Raw genomic sequence first — 10,227 nt, forward strand, 5'->3', positions numbered from 1 at the left:
ACCATAACATTATTTTCGTTGCTACTTCACAACTGTCATTTTGCTACTGTTAGGAATCATAATGTAAATATCTGATATGCAGGATGTATTTTCATTCACTGGACCAAATTTGACACAAATACCCAATACAGCCATATTTGAATACTGGTGGGGTGTGGGGGTAAATATGAGGGTTGAATAAAAAGTAATGCCTCCACCTTTGTAACTCCTCAACAAATGACAGTACTGGTATGCGGCAGGTACTGGCTTGTTCAGTAGACTCTCCTATACAGTTCCATTTTGGTGGGAAGCCTTAGATTTGAACGGTTGTGTTGTTAAAGTGCGAAGTATGGAACCCTGCGCAGACGGTCGGTCAGTACGACTTAAGCAACGTGCAGTCGTTGAATTCTTGACAGCAGAAGGTGTCACACCAAAGGAGATTAATCAGAGAATGCAAGCTGTTTATGGTGGTTGTGTTGATGTGAGTACTGTGCATCGTTGGGTGAGTAAGTTTAAAGATGTTGAGGTGGGAACATCTGACTTGCGTGACAAAGAGTTGGACGTCCTGTGACAGCAACCACCGAGTCTCGCAAGCAAAAGGTTGACAGATTGATTTAGGACGATCGTAGCACTCAGAGAGAAATTTCAAGCATAATCGGCATTTCACAAGAACGTGTGGGTCACATTATTGCTTTGCTTGGCTATCAGAAGATCTGTACACAATGGGTTGCAGAAACAGTGTCGATTTCTTCCATGACAGCTTCAGAAAACATGTTAATTGTTGACAGAAATGTATCCAATTGTCTGGTGATTATGTTGAAAATAGTAGTAATTAAAGAGCACATTCTAAGAATTATTTATGCATTTGATTTCTAAAATAGTCCCATCCAAACCCTCGTAACAAAAGTGGAGGCATTACTTTTCATTCAACCCTCATACAATCAAATAGCATTCTGAACTCCACCAATGATGGAATTGAACCAAACTTGGCACACAGAACTACCACAACCAAGAGAAAATACTTGAAGGGTTTCGTGGGCGTTGACCTTGGGTTTGGGAGTTGTAGTTCACCTACATCCAGAGAGCTCTGTGGACTCAAACAATGATGGATCTGGACCAAACTTGGCACAAATACTCAATATGCCCAAATGTGAACAGTGGTGGAGTTTGGGGAAAATAGAGTTTGACATTAGGGAGTTGTAGTTGCTGGGATTTATAGTTCACCTACTATCAAAGAGCATTCTGAACCCCAAACTTCCCACACAGAACCCTCATGACTAACACTCAATACTGTGCTTTCTGGTGGTCTTTGGTGACTCCTTTGACACCTCCTGGTGACCCCCCCCCCTCCAGGGGCCCCAATCACCAGGTTAAGAAACACTGTTCTAACCCATTCCAAAGGGTTAAATGGATTCCACAAACAAAACCATGGAATAAATGAGATCCTCCAAATTCCCCTAAACGTAGACATATGGAAAGAAGAAGGAAAGGCTTCAGGGTCATAGTGAATCACAGCTGAAAAAGCAGTGTGCCTTGGCATTTCCAACCCAGAGAAAATGTGTTAAGAGGACTGGCATCAAATGTGCCCAAAATTGGATGTTTCAGAGAAGATACACGTTGAAAGAGGCAAAAAAATAAAACAAGGTGAGTTTTTCTTTTCTTTTTATATGAAAACCATGAAATCAATTGGGTAGAAATTGGATGTATTTTTGCCTCCAACTCCAGAGAGGAAAAGATATGGAGCAAAGTGGTTTTTCATGAACTGTAGACGATGTAAACCAAGTTCGACTAGTTTAAGGTGCAATCACCTACTCCAGACCTGGGCAAAATTTGGCCCTCCAGATGTTTTGGATTTCAACTCCCACAATTCCTAACAGCCTCTTGGAGATGGCTAAATAATAATGATAATTGGGTGGCTGTGTGTTTTCTGGTCTGTATGGCCATGTTCTAGAAGCATTCTCTTCTGACGTTTCACCCACATTTATGGGCGTCCGGAGAGAATGCTTCTGGAACATGGCCATATAGTCTGGAAAACTCACAGCAACGCAGTGATTCCTGCCATGAAAGCCTTCGACAACACAATAATGATAATACTGATCATTGATTTTGTTGTTTGATTTCAGGAGTTCATCCCTTGGTGTGGAATGGAGAACACCTCTCGGCTCCCTGATTTCACCTTGGTCCACGGAAATGCCACCCTGCCATATGAAAGTGTCCATTTTGTGGTCCTCCAGCGCAGCATGCATCTCCTCTCTATCGCAATCTATGGCATCTCATGCATCTTGGGGGTGATCGGGAATGGTCTCGTCCTCTGGATCGCTGGCTTCCGCATGAAGACACGGACAGTCAGCGCCGTGTGGCTCCTCAACCTGGCCGTGGCTGACTTTGTCTTCACCTTCTTCCTCCCTCTGAGCATCGCCTACACCGCCCTGGGCTTCCACTGGCCCTTTGGCAAGCTTCTCTGCAAGCTCAACAGTGCAGCCGCCTTCCTTAACATGTTTGCCAGCGTCTTCTTGCTGACCGTCATCAGCGTGGACCGGTGCGTCTCCGTTGTCTGGCCCATCTGGTGCCGGAACCACCGCACGCCGAGGGCGGCCTTTGGGGTTGTGGTGGCCACTTGGACCGCCGCTTTTGCCCTCAGCTCCCCATACTTCGTCTTCCGAGACACTGCTCTCACTTCCCACAACATCACCAGCTGTTTCAACAACTTCGCCCTCTCTGACAATTACGATACAGTGGATGTTCGCCAGCTCTACCAGATGCGGCACCAGGCCATGGTGGTCACCAGGTTCCTCCTTGGCTTTGCCTTCCCCTTTGCTGCCATCACCATTTGCTATGGTGTTGTGGCCTCACGACTGAAACGGAGGCGCCTAACCAAGTCTTCCAAGCCTTTCCGGATCATAATCGCTGTCACGGCCTCCTTCTTCCTCTGCTACTTCCCCTACCACGTCTTCTCCTTGCTGGAGATGACCAAAGCATCCGCCAGTCCCCAGCTCAAGATGGCCCTGTACCTTGGCATCCCGTTGGCGTCCAGCTTGGCCTTCTTCAACAGCTGCATCAACCCCATTCTCTACGTCTTTGTGGGGCAGAAGCGGTTCCGCCAGTCCGTCCTCGCAGCCTTTGAAGGGGCCTTCGGAGAGGACTTCATCTTCTCCTTATCCAGCAAGAGGAAATCCAGGTCCATCTCGCAGGCCGAGATCCAGATGACGTAACTGAAGGTCTTCCAGGATCTAGGAGTCTTGTTGGATCGAGAGTGTGACGTGGCAGCTCAAAAGGTCAATGCAATTCTAGACTGCATTCATAGGAGTCTAGTGTCTAGAGATGGAACAAGGTCATGATCCATGTGGAAGGGATCTAGGAATCTTAGTAGACCACAAGCTGAACATGAGTTGAGAGTATTTTGTGGCAGTGAAAAAGGCCAATGAGATTCTAGGCTGCATCAATAGGAACATAGTGCCTAGATCCAAGGAAGTCATGATTCCACTCTATTCTGCTTTGGGCAGACACTCCAGACTAGGACGGGCATGGGCAAACTTTCTAACTTGGGGACAACATGCTAGCGCTCCCTGATAGGAGGAATGGCTGCTTGATGATGGAAGGAAGGGAGGGAGAGAGGAGGGAAGGAGGAAAAAGAGAAGGAAGGAAGGATGAAAGGGAGGAATGGAAGTATGGAAGAGAGAGAGGGAAGGAGGGAGAGAGGGAAGGAGGGACAAAAGGGAAGGAAGGAAGAGGAGAAGGAAGAAAGGGAGGAAGAGAATGATGGAATGAAGGAAGGAAAGGATAATGGAAAGAGGGAAGGAGGAAAGACAAAAGGGAAGGAAGGAGAAAGAGGAGGAGGAAGAGGGAAGGAAGGGAAAGCAGGATGGAAGGGAAGGAGGAAGGAAGGAAAGAGAGAAGAAAGGTGGAAGGGAAGGATGGAAGGAGAAAGGAAGAGAGGAAAGAAGGAAGGAAGAAAAGACAAAAGGATAGGATGGAAGAATGAAAGAGTGGAAGGGAAGAAAAGAAGGAAGGAAGGAGGGAAGGAAGGAAGGGAAGGATAAAGGAAAGAGAGAAGGAAGGAAATACAAAAGGGAAGGAAGGAAGGAGAAAGAGTAGAAAGAGGTAAAATAGGAAGGGGAGGCAGGATGGATGGATGGATGGATGGAGAGAAGAAAGGTGGAAGGGAAGGATGGAAGGAGAAAGGGGGAGAGGGAAGAAGGGAGGAAAGAAGGAAGGAAGGAAAGACAAAAGGATAGGAAGGAAGGATGAAAGGGTGGAAGGGAAGGAAGGAAGGAAGGAAGGAAGGAAGGAAGGAAGGAAGGAAGGAAGGAAGGAAGGGAAGGAAGGATAAAGGAAAGAGAGAAGGAAGGAAATACAAAAGGGAAGGAAGGAAGGAAGGAAGGAAGGAAGGAGAAAGAGGGAAGGTAGGGAGGTAAAGAGGAAGGAAAGACAAAAGGGAAGGAAGGAGAAAGAGGGAGGGAAGGAGGAAGGAATGAGAGAAGGAATGAAAGATAGGATGGTGAGAGAAAGGAGTTGGGTTTGCCCATATCTGGAATAGGATCACATTAGCTCTTTAAGCTGCTGCACCGCACTCTTATGCAGCAAGAGGAAATTCAGGTCCGTCTCGCAGGCCGAGATCCAGATGACATAACTGGAGGTCTTCCGGGGATCTAAGAGTCTTGGTGGATCACAAGGTAAACATGAGTCAAGAGTGTGATGTAGCAGCTCAAAAGGTCAATGCAATTCTAGGCTGCATCCATAGGGATTAAGTGTCCAGATTGAGGGAAGTCATAGTCCCACTTTCGTCTGCTTTATTCTGATCTAGGAGTCTTAGCGGATTACATGGGTCGAGAGTGTGATGCAGCAGCAAAAAAGGCAAATGCGATTCTAGTCTGCATTCATAGGAGTCTAGTGTGGAAGGGATTTTGGAGTCTTAGTAGACCCACAAGCTGAACATGAGCTGAGAGTGTGATGTGGCAGCAAAAAAGGTTTCCTAACACTCCTATATCCCTTTCTCATGGACTATTTCTAAGCCAGGCACCACTCATCCATATCCTATATTATTTCCTTCAATGTGGGTACTATACTCCTATTGATGTTCATTGAGAAAGAACTATTGAGTTTGATAGATAGTATTGAGCCTTTGCCTCCAAAGCTAACTTTGAGCAATAGATAGGGGGAAAACCTGCTTTTTCTGGCCATAGGAGGGTTAGGGTAAGGGATTCCAGAATTCTTTTTACTTTTTGGAGGAAGGGAAAACTCATCTCTATGCTTTACCAATTGACTGTTTGTAACTTTGATAAGCTGTGCCAAGTCTGCAGGGACTTTGGAAATAAGTACTTTGTTTGGGGTTCCATACCTGAAGTGGACTCAGTTACTCAGAAAATCTGAGCTTCTAAAGAAAGATCCCAGCGGTCCGCTCAGACAAAGAGAGCAGCACATCGCAGTTTTATTTTTAAGGCGTCTGGGTGTGACGGCACAAGGAACATTAGGAAGAACTTACTGACCGTACAAGCTGTTCAGGAGTGGAACTCTCTGCCTCGGAGTCTGGTGGAAGCTCCTTCCTTGGAAGCTTTTAAACAGAGGATGGATGACCATCTGTCAGGGGTGCTTTGATGATGGTTTTCCTGCATGGCAGGGGGTTGGACTACATGGCCCATGTGGTCTCTTCCAACTCTATGATTCTATGATTCTATGTGACTTAGAATCACACTGACCTTTTTAGCTGCCACGTCACACTCTTGGCTCATGTTCAACTTGTGATCTATATGACTCCTAGATCAGTGGTTCTCAACCTGGGGTCCCCAGATGTTTTTGGCCTTCAGCTCCCAGAAATCCTAACTGCTGGTAAATTGGGATTTCTGGGAGTTGTAGGCCAAAAACATCTGGGGACCCCAGGTTGAGAACCACTGTCCTAGCTCCTTTTCTCATGGATTGTTTCCAAACCAGGCATTATTCATCCATATCCGACCTAGAACATTTCCCTCGATCTATTGATGCAGCCTAGAATTGCATAGGCTGTTTTTGCTGTTGCATCACACTCTTGGCTCACACTATTGTGGGTCTCCAAAGACTCCTAGATCCCTTTCCCATGGACTGTTTCCAAGTCAAGTTTTCCCCATCCTATATCTGAGCATTTCAATGTTATTGCCTATATATAAGCTACACTGTACATTTTTCCCTGTTGAAATACATTAGCCTTTTGGGCTGCAGTGTCAGTTTTTCAGCTCAGTGTTCAGCTAAGACTCTTGGACCCTTTTCCCCATGCTTTCATCCTAATATTTGCATATAGGATTAATTGACATTGATTTAGTTCTACGTTACGGTTGTGGAATCAAGGGTTAAATGTGACCCACGAGTAAAACTTTGCATAACTTTTTGGCTCGGCTTCCAAGGTCCTTTAAACATTAACTATAACTGGGGTGGAATAAGGTGGAGGGAGGGTGAGAGGAACCGCTGACCATTGGTCCCATATAAATGTTTGCAGGAATTGGGAAATGAGTTACAAATCTGCTGATGAGGAAACTTGGCATTATCTGAAATTTGGGAATTGGAATGGGGAACAGTTCCAGAAGGAGAGATTTCATGAATGGACTGGGAACAAAAGCAGGGAAAAGAAGAAGACTCCACAAGAAAGATAAATAGCAAGGGCTTGTATAGGTTCAACAATAACACCCAACTCTATTGATTTCGTCCAAGATGTAGCAAGGACTGTCCTATGGGAATTGCATTGTCCGCTCGATAAGCTGCTGGGTTGCAACTCCCATCATCCCTGATTGGCATATAGACCATAATGAGGGATGCTGGGAGTTGTAATCCAAAATCTGAATGGCACATGTACAGTCTATACAATTGCTGAAGAAGTCACAAACATTTTATTTTTGGCCAAAAGTTGATATAACTCACAGCTTCATAGCATTAAAACACACACAAAGGCAACCTTTTGCAGGGATTGATGATGATGATGATGATGATGATGATGATGAGGAGCCTGAAGCCTACAAATATCTGGGCATACTACAGCTGGACAATATCAAGCATGGACATTTAAAAAATGTGGTCATCAAAGAATAAATCCAAAGGGTCAGAAAAATTCTGAAGAGCAAATTAAATGGCGGAAATACTATCAAGGCTCTCAACACCTGGGCCATCCCTGTCATTAGATACACTGCTGGTATTGTGAACTGGACGCAAGCAGAGCTGGATGATTTGGACAGAAAAACAAGAAAACTGATGACAATCCACTACCCACGTAGTGATGTCGACAGACTTGACCTGCCCAGAAAATCAGGAGGCAGAGAGAGGGCTTTTGCAAGGGAAACAAACAGAAGAAGAAGAGAAACATGCACTGGCAGATGATGTGAAAGGCAGTCATGAACCAACACTGAAGGTCGTCAATAGTAGAAAACTGCTTCAAGTGCAAAAGACAGAGGGAATACCCTAAAAACCCAATCCAGAGCAGAAGAGCTCTCCATGGACAGTTCCTGGGGAAAATTGAGAACCAAATTGACAAAGAAACAACATGGCTGTAGCTCACAAATGGGGCTTTGAAAAAGGAGACAAAGTAGGGCCAGATTCTGGCAGCCCAAGAACAAGCCATTTGAACCAATGTCATCAAAGCCAGAAGTGAAAAGTCGATGACAGATCCCAAGTGTAGACTCTGCAAGGAAGCAGATGAAACAATAGATCCCATCCTCAGCTGCTGCAAGAAGATCGCGCAGACAGACTCCAAGCAGAGGCATAACACCACTGCTCAAATGATTCATTGGAACTTGTGCCACAAATACCATCTCCCTGTGACAAAAAAACTGGTGGGATCACAAGCCTGAAAGAGTTACAGAAAATGAACACGTCAAACTACTCTGGGACTTCCGGATTCAGACTGACAGTTTTGGAGCAGAAGACTCCTGACCTTACAATCATGTTAAAAAACAAAGTATGGATCGCTGATGTTGCAATCCCAGGAGACAGTAGAATTGACAAGAAGCAACTGAAAAAGTTTACATAATATGAGTATCTAAAGATCAAACTGCAAAAACTCTGGCACAAGCAGTAAAGGTGGTCCCAGTGGTGATCAGCACACTGGGTGCAGTGCCTAAAGATCTTGGCCTACACTTAAACACAATCGGCGCTGACACACTTATTCGGCGGAACCTAAAACTACTCTTTATACAAACGCACACTCCCCCTTCCTTCCTTCCTTCCTTCCTTCCTCCTTCCATTCTGTTTCCTTTATTGATCCTTCTTTTTTGGGTTCTTTCTTCCTTTTGTCTCCTTTATTGTCTGTCTGTCCTTCCCTCCGTCTCGTCTGTCTCCTTCATTGATCCTTTTTTTTAGATTCTTTCTTCTTCCTTCCTTCCTATTAACTTCGTTGTTCCTTCTTTTTGGTGCTTTCCTTCTTCCTTCCTTCCACTGTGTCTTCTTTATTTCCCTTCCTTCCTTCCATTTCCTTTATTGATCCTTCTTTTTGGGTTCTTTCATCTTCCTTCCTTCCATCCATCCATTCTGTCTCCTTTATTATCCCTTCTTCCTTCCATTCTGTCTCCTTTATTGTTCCTTCTTTTTTGGGTCTTCCTTCCATTCTGTTTCCTTTATTGTCCTTCCTTCCTTCCTATCAACTTTATTGTTCCTTCCTTTTGGTTCTTTTCTTCTTCCCTCCTTCCATTGTCCTTCCTTCCTTCCATTCTGTCTCCTTTATTTTCCTTCCTTCCTTCTTATTAGCTTTGTTGTTCCTTCTTTTTTGGTGCTTTCATTCTTCCTTCCTTCCATTGTGTCTCCTTAATTTTCCTTCTTCCTTCCGTTTCCTTTATTGATCCTTCTTTTTGGATTCTTTCATCTTCCTTCCTTTCTTCCATCCACCCATCCACCCATCCTTTCTCCTTTATTGTCCTTCCTTCTTGTCTCCTTTATTGTTCCTTGTTTTTGGGTTCTTTTGTTCTTCCGTCCTCCCATTCTCCTTTGTTGTCCTTCCTCCCTCCCTTCCTTCCTATTAACTTCGTTGTTCCTCCTTTTTTGGTGCTTTCCTTCTTCTTTCCTTCCATTATGTGTCTTTTAATTCCCTTCCTTTTTCTTTACTGATCCTTCTTTTTGGGTTCTTTCATCTTCCTTCCTTCCATTCCGTCTCCTTTATTGTCCTGGCTTCCTTCCTATCAACTTTATTGTTCCTTCTTTTGGGTTCTTTTTTTCTTCCTTCCTTCCATTCTCCTTTATTGTCCTTCCTTCCTTCCTTCCTTCCCTCCCTCCTATAAACTTCATTATTCATTCTTTTTTGGTGCTTTCCTTCTTTCTTCTTTCCTTCCATTGTGTCTCCTTTATTTCCCTTCCTTCCATTTCCTTTATTGGTCCTTCTTTTTGGGTTCTTTCATCTTCCTTCCTTCTTGTCTCCTTTATTGTTCCTTCTTTTTGGTTCTTTTCGTCTTCCTTCCTTCCAGTCTCCTTTATGATCCTTCCTTCCTTCCATTCTGTCTCCTCCCTCCCTCCTTCCTTATTCCCTTCCTTCCTTCTTCCCTTCCTTCCTTCTTTTCTTCATCTTTTCTTCTTTCCTTCCTTCTTTCCTTCTTCATTTCCCCCCTCCCTCCCTCCTTTCTTTCCTCCCTCCCTTCCTTCCTTCCTTCCATTGTGTCTCCTTTATTTCCCTTCCTTCCATTTCCTTTATTGGTCCTTCTTTTTGGGTCCTTCCTTCTTCCTTCCTTCCTTTCTGTTTCCTTTATTGTCCTTCCTTCTTGTCTCCTTTATTGTTCCTTCTTTTGGGTTCTTTTCTTCTTCCTTCCTTCCATTCTCCTTTATTATCCTTCCTTCCCTCCCTCCCTCCCATAAACTTCATTATTCATTCTTTTTTGGTGCTTTCCTTCTTTCTTCTTTCCTTCCATTGTGTCTCCTTTATTTCCCTTCCTTCCATTTCCTTTATTGGTCCTTCTTTTTGGGTTCTTTCATCTTCCTTCCTTCTTGTCTCCTTTATTGTTCCTTCTTTTTGGTTCTTTTCGTCTTCCTTCCTTCCAGTCTCCTTTATGATCCTTCCTTCCTTCCATTCTGTCTCCTCCCTCCCTCCTTCCTTCCTTATTCCCTTCCTTCCTTCTTCCCTTCCTTCCTTCCTTCTTTTCTTCATCTTTTCTTCTTTCCTTCCTTCTTTCCTTCTTCATTTCTCCCCTCCCTCCCTCCTTTCTTTCCTCCCTCCCTTCCTTCCTTCCTTCCATTGTGTCTCCTTTATTTCCCTTCCTTCCATTTCCTTTATTGGTCCTTCTTTTTGGGTCCTTCCTTCTTCCTTCCTTC

The 10,227-nt window shown here is 44.4% G+C and overlaps 1 protein-coding gene across 1 annotated transcript; it reads left to right on the top strand.

Annotated features, from left to right (window-relative positions):
• Positions 1–2,108: 2,108 nt before the first annotated feature.
• On the top strand, positions 2,109–3,191 carry LOC132781561 (chemerin-like receptor 1). The gene has a single exon (XM_060785820.2). It carries the CDS (start codon positions 2,124–2,126, stop codon positions 3,189–3,191), a length of 1,068 nt encoding a protein of 355 aa, XP_060641803.2. The 5' UTR covers positions 2,109–2,123.
• Positions 3,192–10,227: the final 7,036 nt, after the last annotated feature.

The sequence above is a fragment of the Anolis sagrei genome, chromosome Y (assembly GCF_037176765.1).
Source record: "Anolis sagrei isolate rAnoSag1 chromosome Y, rAnoSag1.mat, whole genome shotgun sequence".
Classification (NCBI taxonomy): Eukaryota; Metazoa; Chordata; class Lepidosauria; order Squamata; family Dactyloidae; genus Anolis; species Anolis sagrei.